General features: G+C 42.2%; 2 protein-coding genes across 17 annotated transcripts in view; one reads left to right on the forward strand and one right to left on the reverse strand.

The window, feature by feature from the left end:
- nbeaa (neurobeachin a) overlaps nt 1-5,209 on the forward strand; it is a 96,938-nt gene extending 91,729 nt beyond the window's left edge. For 11 of the 16 annotated variants that reach the window (XM_075487521.1, XM_075487523.1, XM_075487529.1 and 8 more), the window contains 8 exons: nt 655-847; nt 1,284-1,355; nt 1,603-1,758; nt 2,022-2,192; nt 2,340-2,441; nt 2,693-2,889; nt 2,973-3,124; nt 3,513-5,209. In XM_075487521.1, the coding sequence (XP_075343636.1) occupies nt 655-847; nt 1,284-1,355; nt 1,603-1,758; nt 2,022-2,192; nt 2,340-2,441; nt 2,693-2,889; nt 2,973-3,124; nt 3,513-3,603 (1,134 nt within the window). In that variant the 3' untranslated portion in view covers nt 3,604-5,209. The remainder of the gene's footprint in view (nt 1-654; nt 848-1,283; nt 1,356-1,602; nt 1,759-2,021; nt 2,193-2,339; nt 2,442-2,692; nt 2,890-2,972; nt 3,125-3,512) is intronic. The other 5 variants (XM_075487524.1, XM_075487525.1, XM_075487531.1 and 2 more) reach the window with 1 other exon arrangement.
- A 755-nt stretch (nt 5,210-5,964) lies between these two features.
- sertm1 (serine rich and transmembrane domain containing 1) lies at nt 5,965-15,267 on the reverse strand. Its single transcript, XM_075487111.1, has 2 exons — nt 15,004-15,267; nt 5,965-7,421 (listed from the first exon to the last, which is right to left on the reverse strand). Exon 2 carries the CDS (start codon nt 7,406-7,408, stop codon nt 7,067-7,069), a length of 342 nt encoding a protein of 113 aa, XP_075343226.1. The 5' UTR covers nt 7,409-7,421; nt 15,004-15,267; the 3' UTR covers nt 5,965-7,066.
- Nucleotides 15,268-16,113: the final 846 nt, after the last annotated feature.

Below are 16,113 nucleotides of genomic sequence, written 5' to 3' on the forward strand. Positions count from 1 at the left end.
TGTCAGACTAATTCATCGTGGTTTTTTATGTTTTTTTGTATTCCTTTTTTTGGCAAATTGAATGATACTCAAAATAGCTGCCAAGAAACTATTAAAAGGAAAAAAAAACAATATGTAATTAAGGACGGTTTGACTTTGTCTGCCAACATCTAATTTTTTCCTCTTTTAGTATCGTGAATTATTATTAATACCCCGACATCGCAACAGCTTTGATCTTTAGGCTTCCTTAGCCATGTTGTGTTGATCCGTGTCATTTCATTACATACAGTCGTATGTGATGATGTCTATTTTTCAAGTTTTAGCCTCTTTGTCCTGCCTGCTACCCTCAGCAGCACGAGGCCTCAGTGTCTCCACATCAGAGCCATCCATGTCAACCCAAACCTGTCATTCCTGAACCCTGAACCAACCAATGCCTCCTCCTCCTTTCTTAGTTCTCAAGTCGCCCTCAGTGTGTGTACCTGCTCTGACCCTGTGCTCCCACTAATATACCGTTTCCCCTCCCTCCCCTCTGTCCCATTCATTCTGTATCTCCCTCTTCCTCTGTCTCCATCCCCACCATCCCCACCCCACCCCTCCTTCCTTCCCTCCTCCATCTGTCCTCTCTCTTCCTCCTCTTCTCTGTTCTTCTCTCTCTTTCTCTGTCTGTCTCACCAGTGTTTCCTTCCCCAGAGCCCTCTGATGTTCAAAGATCAGATGCAGCAGGACGTCATCATGGTGCTCAAGTTCCCCTCCAACTCCCCCGTAACGCACGTTGCAGCCAACACGCTCCCCCACCTCAGCATACCAGCAGCCGTCACCGTCACGTGTAGCCGGCTCTTCGCCGTCAACCGCTGGCACAACACAGTCGGTGAGTATTTCACTTTTTCACTTTATGACTTTAAGGATGAAGCGATCAAAGCAATTATTCAAAATATCTATGTAGAAAAATCAGTGTGTGAGTATATCAGCAACCATTAAAAAAACTACCTTATTGTAGACTCAGCGGATGTTTGCCCATCTCAGTGGTTGATAAAAGCCTCAATATTCTCATTTACGAGGATATTGAGCCCAACAGGCTAGGTTCCATTAATCATAGTGATGTAATTATGGCTGGTCGTGAGGCTGTCTATGTGACTGTTGCTACTGATTGCTTCATGAGGCGCTTCGTGTTCCACTTGAGCTGAGTTTCCACCAGACAGCATATGACTTGTTGCTTTTATGTAAGAGTACAATTTGGGTTTATTCATCACCATCTTAAGTTATGTGCATTTATGACTGTAATATTTGACTTTTTTGACCTTTAGGCCTCCGTGGAGCACCAGGATACTCCCTAGAGCAGGCTCACCACCTACCCATTGAGATGGACCCTCTGATAGGTCAGTGCACAGCTATCTGAATGGCAGATTTTATTGGTTTTGCAACTAACTTCATATTATTATTGATATCCATTAGCTGGATTCTTCTTTATATGTGCAGCCAGTCTGTGATTGTAATATTATGGATAAAGTTGCCTGTAAGCAGATAGGGGGCTGCAGACTGGTCACCATGATGTCTGACTACAGCGTGGTCCACACTCAGGAAAGGCTTCATCAGCGTAATAACATGTCTTCTGCTCCCATTTAGCAAACAACTCAGGCGTGAACAAGCGTCAGATCACTGACCTGGTGGATCAGAGCATCCAAATCAACACTCACTGCTTTGTGGTTACTGCTGACAACCGCTACATCCTGGTCTGCGGCTTCTGGGACAAAAGCTTCAGAGTCTACTCAACTGAAACTGGTTGGTTAGGTTTCCCTTGACAAACGTATTGAGCCGTAATTAAGTGCAAATGGACTATTAGTTTGTTCGGTCTTTCTTAAACTCCTCACTGAAGCTGCAATTCACAATTTTGTCACCGATCCTGCTCTGCGTGTTTTTTTTTTATGAAGCAGGAGATCTGCTTTTTTAACCTCCCCCATCCTGAATTATTTTTATCCTGGAAGATAAAGCGGCCGTGGCCCTAAAACACAGAAATAAGATGTCTGCCCCCTTCTTCTCCACAGGAAAGCTGACCCAGATAGTTTTTGGCCACTGGGATGTGGTGACATGTCTGGCTCGCTCAGAGTCCTACATCGGAGGAGACTGCTACATCGTGTCAGGCTCCAGAGATGCCACTCTTCTTCTGTGGTACTGGAGTGGACGGCACCACATTATAGGGGATAACCCAAACAACAGTGAGTGGTGTCATAGTGAAAACGGCGTGTGTCTCTGAGGGTGTCAGTGAGTGCTTGGGTATTTTGCCGGTTCAAAATAAGCCCAAAATCGCTCTATGGGGATGGAAATCTTGATATTTGAGCTTCATGGTGATGTGTTTCCTGTAGGCGATTATCCTGCTCCCAGGGCCGTGCTGACAGGACATGACCACGAGGTGGTGTGTGTGTCTGTCTGTGCAGAGCTGGGATTGGTTATCAGTGGAGCCAAAGGTTTGTGTATCTTTATATTTCTTTGTATACATTTTGATTTGTTTGATTGATTTTTTTATATTTTTTTTAAGCATGTTTAGATTTTTAGTTTAAAAATTCACAAGCGGACAAAAAAGAATATTAAAAACTCAAGTGGATTTATTGTGACACTGGTAGAATAGCTTTGCTGTAAACTAAATTAGCTTTATTAACTGCTATTGCTAAAGTTGTGCAGTTGAAAAACATTGTCTTCGTGTGGTCCTGCTCGTCAGAGGGCCCATGCCTGGTCCACACGATCACAGGGGACTTGCTTAGAGCTCTGGAGGGTTCAGAGTTGTGCCAGCGGCCACGTCTCATCTCAGTGTCCAGCGAGGGACACTGCATCATCTACTACGAGAGAGGCCACTTCTGCAACTTCAGCATAAATGGGAAACAGCTGGCACAAATGGAGGTCAATGATTCCACACGGGTAAGGCTGCCAGAGTTAATGCTGTGGATGTAGACATGCGGTAGCATTTCACCCACTAACTTCGGTTGTATTTTTCTCTTCAGGCCATCTTGTTGAGTAGTGATGGGCAGAACTTGGTGACAGGAGGTGATAATGGAGTTGTGGAGGTGTGGCAGGCGTGTGACTTTAAACAGCTCTACATCTATCCAGGCTGTGACGCCGGAATCCGTGCCATGGATCTGTCACATGACCAGAGGTACAGTAAAACAGAAACCTGATCACCTCCAAAGAGAGGGGAAAAGGTTCTGAATTACTGACTTGTCAGTAATGGGGCAGGTATCCCAGCATTAGCAAAGTTATATGACATAGTCAATGGCCTTTGCCAGATTGACATTCCAATGACAATAGCATATCACAGCATTAACTGTTACAGTATTTGTGAGGTTACGAGATATATCACATCACATTGATGATGTTGATGGCTAATTCTACCCAGCTGAACAGAAGAATTCTGTCCAAAAATGAGATCATTCATTGTCAAAACATAAGTGTCTCCACTGGTGTGCAGAACCTCTAGCAGGACACAGCTCTTCATAATGAAAACAGCTTCTATGATTATTTTCTTTGTGTGTTTGCTCCTGCAGGACTCTGATCACTGGCATGGCGTCCGGCAGCATCGTCGCATTCAACATAGACTTCAACCGCTGGCACTACGAACACCAGAACAGGTACTGAGGTGGAGACAGCACGAGGAAGAGAAGGATGGAGAGGGGAGTGAGGAGGTGATGCGTTCCTCTGTGTATCTGAAACGCGGGGAAAGCACAGGTACCGAGGCGGAGAATAAGTAGAGTACCAGACCTTAGGCTCTATTCCCTTGATTTGAGGATGCGACAGTGCTGGTGGAAACGGCTTCCTCTGTGCATACTTGTATGTACATGCACATGTGTAACCACAGACACATAATACTCAGAAGACACACACCAAAACCTGCTAATACAACAAAACGACTGCAGCGTGGGGAAAAAGAGCATATCAAGCAGACCGTGCACGGGTTGATCATACCGGTACCACTCATGGACAGGTGCGGTTGCTGTTCCTTTATACGTTTAATTCTTTCACAGATATCGTTCTTAAGTCTTTTCTCTTTTATTTTTCCTTTACTTCTGTTAACATTTCATTCAGTCCTTTTAATTTGACTGGAATTCAGTTCATAGCTCTTTTTGCGGACAATAAATTCAGACTCCTTCGACGTATCTAAAGTGATTAGAGAAACTGACAGAAATGCGCCGGCTCTACCCACTATTCAAAAACAGGTGCTATTGGCTTGATCTGAAATTCCCCCTTGAAAAATGGCCTGGGGTTTTAATTTCATTTTATCTCGTTCGATTTTTATCTGCCAGGGTTGATTTTATTTCCTCTTGTACCCACGGCAGGGTTAAATCTGATTTTCATGTAAATAAGGCTCTGCCTCCTTCAGAGTCACACTAGTTCTTTCACTACACAAACTGCGCTTATCACCTTTAATTTATTAATGACTTTCTGTATGTAAGATACTGTGTAATAATTATTATAATGTTGACAAGACTGATGGTAAAAAAAAAAAAATGCTGGTATCAAGGATGTTGATCTGCTGGAGAAGGTAATGATAAAGAGATCTTGCCTGCGCGCCACCAAGGATGAAAAAAGCAAGACTGGCCAGATTTCCTTTGTATATTTGGTGATTGTTTTGTCAAATATGTACATATAGTCTTGGTTCAGGCTTGGCGGGAGACTCACTCAGCTGAATGAGACTGAAAGTGCAGAGGAAACCTTTACTCGCCCACATTTGTTGATTATTTAAAAAAAAAAAGAAAAAAAAAGAGAATCAAATCAATGTAAAAGTTTGTTTTGTATTTGCACTTTGCACCAATCACATATCATTATTTATTAGCTTGGTTCTTTCTGGTCGGCTACCATTATGTTTAGGTCCATTTTCCTTTGGGATTATTTGTGCATTGATGTTTGTATTTAAAGCGTTGAGCTCATGCGTGACTCTTTAGTTTTACAACCTCACAGTTGTAAGCAATATCATGATTCTGTAGCTGATGGAGGCGGGGGAGGAGGGCGGAGAGAGAATGACACGTGAGATGTACTGTATGTGTGAAGCCATCTTGATCAACACGCACATGCACATACTCTATCAACAGGTTCAACTTACGTATCCAAAAAAAAGGTTAAATATTTTTGGATCTATGAAACCCTAAAAACTATTGTATTCATGTTTTATTGCAAAGATGTAAAATATGACATGTGTGAGTTGGAAAAAAAAAATCATGATAAGAAAAATAAAATATGCAAAGAATTTGAGGTCTGGACTTCTGATTTTTCTCATATTTAGTGAGACACGGATAGAGTAAGGGGTCGTCTGCTTCGTCTCCACTGACAAGAGGAGCAACGCTTGAAGACTGGGTTGAATTTGGTGTAAAATGTTGCTCCGCGAACACATTTTATTGAGATGCCTGCTCTGATTTTCATTTCATGTCCCTTGTTCTCCACACAGACGAGATTTTAAGACTTCAAGTGAAAATGTGAGTGAAGTGTCAGTGGTTTTTTTTTTTGTTTGTTTTGTTTTGTTCTTTTTTCCCTTTTTATCTTCCGAACACTGTTGAATCAGTTCTTGGACTCGAGGACAGAGGCACATTTCCCTGTTTCATTTGCCGTCACCAGTGAACATGTTAAACTTGACACGAACAAAATGACTTTTGACTTCACTCGTTCACTTAAACCGGACGCTTTTCTGCTTAATGCTGGTGCGAGTAAAGCAAAGGCGATTCTATTCAAGGTAGTTCTAATCTGCTGCCAACGTAGTTGTATGCTATTATAAATTCAGCCATCATGCTATTTATCCTCTCAAATTTACAGCATATAATCACAGCCATTAGATTCTCATTTTCATGCAAATGATAAAAGGTTTTGCCCTTACGCTCTGTCAGTCAGAAGCTGAAAGGATCTTGGAATAAAATGCTCATTATGTACATGGTGAACCTAGAGAGTTACTATCATCTAAATGCTCACATTAACAGGAGAACAACAAGGATTTCTCAGGACTGCCTCCTTTTATTGTTTGTAGTTGTCATCTTTCCTTTATGGGCCTTTGTGTCCCTCGGAGCTGATAAAATTTTGTGAAAAAGTTTGGTCAATGTACATGAACCCTTTCATTGTGTATTTTTCTTGCGATGTCAAAAAAAAATGTCATCTCACAATATGGAAACACAGACGAGGAGAGCCCACGATTACTCATCCTAGAAGACAGACCAGTCTGACGGCTGCAGGGAGCCCTCCTGTTTCAGTCTCTATGGAGACTGCGATCAGATGCTGCATGAAGGGACAGGCGAGAGACCAGAATGCTGCCGGACCGGTCTCTCAAGACTACAAATTCATTCTGTAGTTTTTTGCCACTTCGGACCCGATCTGTTCGTAGCTGCAGAAGGAGACCGTTTGTCTGTCAATGGTCTGGAAGCACGATTGCTTTCTCACCTCCACAGCACCTCGTCTGTCATCTCTGTCGCGCAACCTCCTTTCTCCAGCCTTTGGGTGATCATGAGCCCCTGGTTTGGCATGTTCACAGTTTTAAATGTAATTTACTAATACTTTCCATCCCAAAATCATACCGAGCAACTGGGAAACATGCGTGCATATCTGTACAAAGTAGTATATTTTTTTTTTTAATATGATTTTGAGGATTATTTTTGCAATGTACTCTACAGATATTATCAGACATGCTGTACAAAGCTTCACTTCAAAACAATGTTATTTTTAAAAATACAAAGAGGGAAAGAAAGGTAGCTGTCCGTTTCGTTGCCGTTGGGAAACCTTTTGTCTTCATCACTAAAATAACGTTCAGAGGCGTATTGTCACCCTCACCCAATCAGACCGCTTCATCAAATTGTGCGTTACAAGTCCCCGGTGTGTAAGCATATTGCACAAACACACCAGAATCACTGCACCACCAGGATTAGAATACACATGCGTGGAGTTTAGTGCCATTCTGCCAGCTAGTTTGGGGCAGACTATGTGTTTTTGTGTTTGTACATCACAGAGAGGGGCCCATGTGTGCTTTGCGAGCATGCATGCTTGCCAGTAAATTGCATGTAAGCATGCAGAAATGACAGCACATGGATGCATAAGTCTGCACTACATGAGCTCCTTCCCACCTCCCTCAGGTGGAAAGCGCGGAGATGGTGGACCTCTGAGACGAGATGCTACAGATCTCCATGTTGGTGAAGGAGCTTCCTCCCTCGCTGCTGCAGTCGGGAACAGAGGAGGAAGAGGAGATGATGTTCTTCAGCCTGTGGAGGGAGATGATGAGCAGCGTCAGCAGGAATACCAGCAGCCCGAGGAAGAGCCACACGTACACGTACACATTGCCCTGGCGTCCTGGAGATGAGGCAGCTGCCGACGTTGATGCAGAAGTTGGGGAGAAACGGAGGAAAGTCCCATTGTCTATTGGAGTGATTCCAGTGTGATTATGGTCCACCGGTAGGACATCCATCCCTGACATCCTGAATGACTTCCTGACATGGATTTGCAGGAGAGAGAAAGATGGATGAGATTTATTGAGAACAAGCAGAAACCCACACAACTTCAACATGAATTATTTAAACGGCCTGTAGGAGGAATTATCTTTTTTGTCTTTTTGGAGTTCCCAGAGATTTACCGTCTCCCTCCAGGACACTTCAGCAAGGGCAGATGCTTGCTGACAGAAGAGTTTTAACTCGCATCCTCACATAAGTGCCTTCAGTTGGACATTAAATTGGGCCAACAAATTACGGCAAGGTGATGAAAAGCAGTAATGATTTCTTTTAAGGCTCTGGGAACCCAAGGTGGCAAAAAAAAAGAGCCACCCATTGATCTATAAAACATCATGACTAAAGATAAAATATTTGCATTAACTAATCTGGCATTGAATTGCAAACAACTCTAAAATTATTGTAAAAACAATAAATAAAAGTGTGTGAATTGTAGACAAATTGCCAATCAGTAGATTAATTGTCTGATTGTATGCTATACCGTGTAGAAACCATGTGATGTGCCCATGAATAAAAATTCAAAATGCAAAGTAAAAAAACATTATATTATATAAACAGTAAATTTAATATTTACAGTATATTTCAACATTAACATAATGTTGGAGAAAGGGACTCACACAACCTTTGGCTTTGCAACATTCTGGAGAAACGTATAGATGCTGGTGTGTGTTGCTCATAAACTATGACTGAGTTTTCAGGGTTGTTTACATGGAAAATTCAGGAAGCTGCACAGACTGAAGGGACCCCTTTCAACTATGTGGACCAGAGTGTGATGAGCGTGTGATGAACAGCAGGGGGAGTGCTTGTCTCATCAAATGCCTGTCAGGCTTCGTGCCAGCAGCAGTGTCTGTTCATAAATGAAGGCATCCTTATCTGATGAAATTAAACTCCTCATAATCAGCTTTCACAAAGTCAGCTGAGGGCCAATCCTCTCTGCTGAATATAGATACTGTTGATAATGTTCCATCTCAAATAACTGACTGTATGATGGGAAGTATGGGTACTTCTTTGTGTTGGTGAGAGACGGAGGCGAAGAGGGAGAGGGGCTGATTTGTATTTGGTTCAGGCCAGCCTTGTGTCTTGACTTGATCTATGACAGCCGGGAGACACTTCAAAGGGAGGAATAAATGACCATGACTAGAATGAAAGCAAAAGGTCAGCACACACTTTTCATCTCGCAGTAGTGTGTGTTCACTTTGCTCCTATCTGCCAGCTCTGCGACCCCCCACCCCAACCACCCTCCCTCCCCGATTCCATTATTCATCCCAACATGCCCCATATACATGCCTAGCAACTTGCCATGATATTGAGGAGAGTAGAGTACAATATATTCGCTCTCCAAAAGCCGTTTGAACTGCGTTCGCTGAGTGCGTGGCCCCCATTAACAGAACATGGTCAGTGTTTGTGTGCAGAACGGGGGGATAGCAACAGAAGGCACTCCAGAAAACACTGAATGCATATTGGAAGAGTGTTGTCAATTATTGTGATAAAAATGTTTTGCACAGGTGACATTATTTCAACGGAAATGGTCAAAATGTCGTAGCTTTAAATCAATATTTTACTGTTGTCACTTTTGAATAAATGCGAGGGAATATTTCTTTACTTTTAATTTTTTCAATGATATTTACAAGGACGGGCCTTTCTGTGTGGAGTTTGCATGTTCTCCCCGTGTATGCGTGGGTTCTCTCCGGGTACTCCGGCTTCCTCCCACTGTCCAAAAAATCATGCATGTTAGGTTGATTGGCATCTCTAAATTGTCCTTAGGAGTGAGTGTGAGCGTGCATGGTTGTTTGTCTCGTATGTCTCTGTGTGTCCCTGCGATGGACTGGCGGCATGTCCAGGGTGTACCCCGCCTCTCGCCCATTGACCGCTGGGATAGGCTCCAGCCCGCCCGCGACCCGATCGACGGATTCAGCGGTATAGATAATGGATGGATGGATGGGTTTACAAGGAGAAGAATGTGGGCTTTGTTTTACACAGAACATTCTAACTACTGCTGCTCTGATGTACCTCAACATATTTTGAATCATGCATTTAAGCACAACAGAATAATGTGTTATAGACATCAGTAATAGGCTATGACATGAATGTGTGAAGTGTAGTAAAGTGGCAGCACCATATTAAGTTAGTGAAAAAAAAAAAACTTAAACATTGGTTTTAAACATTATTTCATGATTGCTGTTAAATATTTTTCGAACGTTATTTCAAACTTGGTCCTGAATGTCATTTGAAACTGTTAGCCTGTTACATTAGCCTTCCCTATAAAGAGGATTGTGTATGCTAAAGATGTACTTAGGTTCCTCGTTTTCTAAGTGGAATGGAAAAAATAAACATGACCATCTTAGAGAAAAAGTTACCACTTTCCTCTGCGTTACTTATGAAGTTTAAGCAAACCAATCTGTCCCCAAATTCTTTTCTTCCAAATTCACTCACTCGCTTTCATGTTTTTCTCTGGAATGAACATTTGACAAGAACTCTTTGATATGCGGCCTGAAGCACCTCTGGGGTGATGCACTACATAATGAGGATGCACGAGTTGGGCTGCTTCTTTCTGTGATTGTGTGCTCTGCTGCGCTAACTTTGTTTTCTTTATCAAATGCTCCCTGTGGTCACATCAGCCATGAAAAAAAGCCTTTTGTTTGCTTTTATTATTTCCTCCTCCCCAGACTCTTTCAGAGTTGAAGCATTGACATTCACGGCACAGAAACATTCCTCCTCTCCTTCTGTAGACTTTCAGCAGTAAGTCTTTTTCATACCTCACTTCATAAACAGGCTGCCACTCATTTTACCCTGGAAATTATTTGACAATCTGCATTTCAGGCTCATCAACTACATGTTCACTGATAGTTTAACCTGTCATTTTGTAACTCCACTTTTCTTATCTGACACCTCGTCTTCACCTTTACCATTGTTATTGTACTCTTTCCGTCCCACTTTGCTTCTCTGTATAGGTTGTGCTCCTTCATGATATGTTGTTTTGAAATCTGTGATGAAGCTTGTTCATTGTGAGCTGAAGTGCCTGATAATTGTGCCTAATGATGCTTTTTGTAGCTAGGCAACAATGTACGCACAGTTCTTTTTCAAGCTAATCTACTTTAAAAGGCCAAGCCACGCAGTCCTGCAGAGTCGGGAAGAGGTTAGACATACGCACGCATTCACACACCCACCCACCCACACATGATAAATACCGCTAGTTATTTTCCTTCCCATCCCATTTGATGCTCGTGGTTTTGTCTGAGTCTGTGGACTCATCTCTACAAGTTGTTTCATTGTGCTGACATATTGTTTAGAAATCTACACACCCTCATGTCATGCCCCTCCGTATACCTCTTGCAGACCACCCAGCAATGATGCTATGGTGTCCATATGAACACTGAAGAAATGCAAAAACACAGCTTTCAGAGGATGCTTTTAAAATGTCTTTTTTTTCTTCTCTGTGTGACGGATCTATGTTTTTCTTTTCAGAACAAACTAAAAAACAGCTAACAAGTTTGGGGCTTTTCATGACTTTTATAAGTATTGCTCGTAAACATGACTACTCATCAAATCTGCAAGCTAGTTGGGGGGAACAGGTTACTTGATTTTTATTTTTTTTTTAGTAACCTTAATCAAGGTTACTAACCTTTTTTTTTCAGTTTTTTATTCAAACTGTAGGATCCACACTGGGGGGATGGGTAGTGGATGGTGCATGGAAGTACTGTGCGTTCAACCATGCAGCAACCATACAACTCAAACACTTTTGTCACTTCCTGGTTTAGATAATATTATTTTAGTAAGGTTAGAAAACAATCATGGTATTTCCTAAAATACATTCTTTTTACAATGTGACAGTCACCTTTGTGGAGACCATTTTTTTCCCTTTCACATGCAGTTGCTCTCACCACCACTAGAGACCACATTCACTTTAAACACAATTACTGGCCGCATCTGCCTAATTGAACAAAGGCCACATGTGCACATTTTGGGGAGATGGACCGTCTCTCTGTTATGTATAGTTTCTGATATGAAACCATGTGTGGGCTGCTTCTTGCTCTGTTTTTTTTCTGCTTGCTGTCTCTTTCCATCTGAGGAAAAATACTGCGCCTTGTCTCAGACTCACTTGATGTGCTCTCAGCTGCTTTTACTCGTCTCTCAGAGCTTTCTAAAAGAGTGGAGTGGCTACTTTTTTGGAAAGCCTGTACAGTGGAAGCTGATGTGCAACAGCTGCTACTCTAAGAGGAAATGGCCTGACTGGGCTACCAAGCATCAGTGCCATGCCGACTGAACATTATGTGACTACCATCTGCACACTTTTTAAGCAACTAATAAAAGAAGTCCATTTACTTTATTTCTAGCATTATGTTTAGAATTTTCTCCTCATCCTGTCGTCCTCAATATTCTCCCGTTTCCCCTTACTTTACTTAAAGTCTCCTAACCTGCAGCTCATCAATGAGTTCTTGCAGAAGTGCTCCTCCTTTTCATTCTAAGATATGCCTCTTTTATCCAGCTGTTTCACCGTCATGCACAGGTTTCTTTTTCTCTGTGAATGCCTTTAAACGCCCCTACTTCTACCAGCGCGAAGCTCACGTTGTTCCTTCAACAACGCCGCAGTAGTTAGCAGTGTCTGTCTGCAGCAGTGCTGCTATCAGTGTTGTGGGGTCCATGATGATCGCTGTCTGTCCTTGCTGTGTTGTCTTCTTCTTCCGGATTTTGAATGGAAGCCGCTTTTTGTTCTGGTCACTGACGTATGTGTATACGTCACTGGCGTTGGCCATGTGGCTGTGCAGACGTAAACGAATCCGTTTTGGCTGTAACAATGGAAACGAAACGAGGCCGTTCTCAGATCTTCCCACTCTGGAACCCGTTCTCCAAAACTATCGTTTTGGGGTAGTGGGAACGCCGGCTCCGTGTGGCCGCGACAGCCAAACGATAAGCAAAAGTATCGTTTACAGTGAAAAACGTTTTCGTGTAGCCGTAGCCATAGTTTGTGTAGCCTCTGCCCTCTTCCCACCTGCCTCCTTCTAATAAATCTTTCTCCATGAGTTCTGTACTTTTCCCTCTTCAATCTTGACTCAAGCATATGTTTTGCCTGCTACAAATCTGTATTTACAGACAGTAGGCTTTGACACCCAAAGCTCTCTTTTGTCCTGATCAAATTCCCCCCTCAACCTGCGCAAACACTCCTCAAACAACCTCATCCTCTGCTTGTTGAGCACATTCAGCCAAACTCCTCCAGAGACATTGTGCCGCATAGCTTCCCCTGCTCCACTTTCCAATCTGTTCCCTCCACCCTTTTTTTTCCTCCAATTTTTCTCCATCGCTGAATAATCTTAAATGTCATTTTTCTATTTATTCAGCTCAATTTGCCTCATCTTATGTGTCCTGTACACAGAAGTATCCTGCGCGGTCGTCCTATTTTTATCACAGTTTGAATTTTGAGCGTGTATTTTTGTAAAAGGGTGTGCTTTGACTGATTTTACTGATGATTTCTTGCACATGCTTAACATGGCAATAAAACAACTGAAAAATATTGTGTTTCTGAAGAGAAATCATTTTTTTATTATGATGAGGATGGACTTAATTATCATAAATTTTCTCTGAAAATTTGATTTCCTCTGATTTTCTGTTTTGATCAATATAGAGTTTTTATTTGTGCAATATGGACGTAATACATTCGTGATAGTTAGTTCATTCAGGGCCAAACAGAAGCCGTCTTAGACTCCCTGCTGTTTCCAATTAAACTTTGGGATCTCTGGGACAGAAAGCAGCCCAGCAACTACTGCAATTTTAACAACCTATGCTTGCGGCATGTGTAAATATTTACTAAAATGCAAACTTCCAAGGGAGACAGATTCTGTTGTCTGTTCTGTTATGATATAAGCTCTGCACTTCATGAATAATGGACGAGATCTAGATGTGCCAAAATGTCATGGCATTTGGGCCATATACTATGTGTGTATGTGTGTGCCTGCACATGTGCATGCGCTCTCCTACTTTATTCGCACCACACATCTAAACCCAAAAAAGCGTGCTAGACCAAATTAATAAATACCAGGGATGTTCGTGATCTATTTAAATGTACATGCAATTATTTTTACACTTGTGTGCACACACGTATGAAACTAATACCCATATAACTTTATCTACACAAGCAGAGCCAGCTCAAATAGGAGGAGATAAAAGTAACCTGGATTTCCAACACATTTGGTGTCTCGTGTTCTCAGCCAGATGAGCTGAAGACAGACTGCAGACTCAAAACATGAATTCCAAATGGCTCCCGCAGCCCCAAATACCACAGATAACCTGTGCAGGGGTCAGAGATAACTGATGAAAGTATGAAGAAAATGGTGCTTCAATATGCGACACAAGATGTCTTCAAATTCCCTTTTTTTTTCCACAAGACAACTGTTCCTGCTTCTCTCCCATTTTAGATTGCTTTAATATTCACATATGTGCTTGAGAATACCATTTAAAGCACTCATATGGCAATAAATGAGTGACAGTACTCAGAATTTAGCAAAAGAGGTGAAATTGTAATGGATCTGCAAAACAATAGACTTGTGTTTTTATTCACTGCTTTTACATTTGAATGACAAAATCTAAAACGGCACACCTGAGGGCACTCAGAGCTACAGCAGGGGTCGAGCATAGCTGCGAGCAGCTGTTATCTGAATCTATCAGATATTCAGGGCATGAAAGTACGAATTTCAAAAGGCACAAATTGGAATGGGATTTCAAAGGTGCTGCAAAAGGCTTATCATAATCGACAGTAAGATAAGATGAACTAAGACCCACACAGACAGTCAGAAACTGGGATGGCTGAATTGTAAGTATTCAGTCATTTGTTTGGTTAGTGGCCAGTGTGAATAATGAGCACTATTGCTTTGATGTTTCTGTGATTTTGTGTGTGTGTGTGTGTGCGCGCTCTTGTTACTTTGTCCCTCAGGTAAAATGTATTTTTACACCTTGTTCCCATATCTGTTAATTACTCCTAATTCTGATTGTTGCTGCCACTGAATTTGGCACTGACACAGTGTTTGCGTGCATCTCGTCTACTTTACGTTTATTATAGTGAGTCATAAATCATTGAATCACACACAAAAAAAGATACTTTTGTTCTCATTGAGGTAAGAGGACATTTCCATCCCTTCTTCCATTTTCTCTCTCATTCTGAGGGTACATTTACTCCACCTCCACTCACCCTCCCTTTTTAACTGCCCCATAAAAAGCCCGCTCATTTGCCAAGTTGATGTACATGTTTACAAGAATTTACCCTCTTACATTGACCTTGTTTGCTCGATGTAACGACGGAACACAAGTTTTCATCTTCCCCGATTCCATTTCTCTTCCTCCAGCCAACCATAACACTGTTAGTAGTCTTTAAACCACCAAATAAAGTTGGTAGCGACTGAAAAGATAATTATGAGGTGAACAATGGCTCTCTGTATTCAACAGGAATCCCTTCTTGCATATCAGATTAACACCATCCCTTTATCTTTCCCCTTCTTAAAAGCAATTTGGAAACATTTCATTAAAAGCAGTTTAAAGCAACAGCAACATACGATGAAGAAATGGAATAGTTACAGACCTTTTTCTGCGTGCGTGTCGGCTGCTGCTGGCTCACTTTGTGCAGAAATCCATCCTCTGTTCAATCTTGCAGTCGAGCAAACTAAACCTGCTGCCCCAGAGATCTTCCCTGAGAGCCTGTCCGCTTTCTCCCTGTCTCCCTCTCTGTCATTTAGTGTGACATTGGCAGCACGGGCTCTACAGCTGGAGTAGACACTGTAAGATGTGGGTCCAATCTATGAATGGATACACACACAAACAAACAGCCTTTAACAGAGGCTGTGGTGAATGAATGCTGTTTTTTTCCTTGAGAAGTGGTAAAGAGGAATGAAGGGGGGGGGGTTGTAGTGCTCATTCCAATCACATCCCCTCTCTCGGTGACTCCCCTGTCTCCACCCTCCTGCTCTCCTCTCTGCTTGCTCATCACCTTCAATGATGATCACATCAACAGTCAACTCTGTTCCTCTGTGTCGTGCCGTTATTCATTTCCCCAGAGCAGACATTGCTCACAGCTGACAAGCTGCTCAACACGGGCATACAAATTGCTAAGTCAGTACAGACACCGTCAGATCAAGGATTTGATAAATCTGACCAATAAATCAATATTTACCATTCTGTGTATAGACTTCAACAGACTGCAGCTGGGCCCTTGTTGTCCTCCCTGTGTTTGTGTGAGGACACTGCTCTAAGCAAACTGCGTCAGCACAGAGTTTCCAGTGGTGAGCAATAACTGGCTGCTGTTGTGCTGCCAGACCAAGCTCCTCAAATGAGACCAAAACAGGCTCATGAATGAGAAAGGGCAGTTCAAGGGGAAAGATACAGCCTCTAACACCTCAAAAGTTTCTAAACTCTTCGCACCTGACGTCATCTTAAAGCTCTTATCTTGTATTTTCACTCCCTTGTCTTTTCTCTGTCTCTCCCTTTGATCACCTCTTGGGACAGCACGTCTGTTAACAACATCTCAGCACTTGAGTTGCGTAAAAGAAATCTCTTTACGCGAGTTAAAAATGAACGCGCTGAAACTAATTATTCGTGAAATTTGATGATCGTTTAAAATGCTTTCTCTACTTCTCTACTGTCTTCCTTCAAGTGTCAAAATAGAGATCGTTCTATTCTTAAACTATACCCTTTG

Source organism: Odontesthes bonariensis, chromosome 16 (genome assembly GCF_027942865.1).
Source record: "Odontesthes bonariensis isolate fOdoBon6 chromosome 16, fOdoBon6.hap1, whole genome shotgun sequence".
Taxonomy (NCBI): domain Eukaryota; kingdom Metazoa; phylum Chordata; class Actinopteri; order Atheriniformes; family Atherinopsidae; genus Odontesthes; species Odontesthes bonariensis.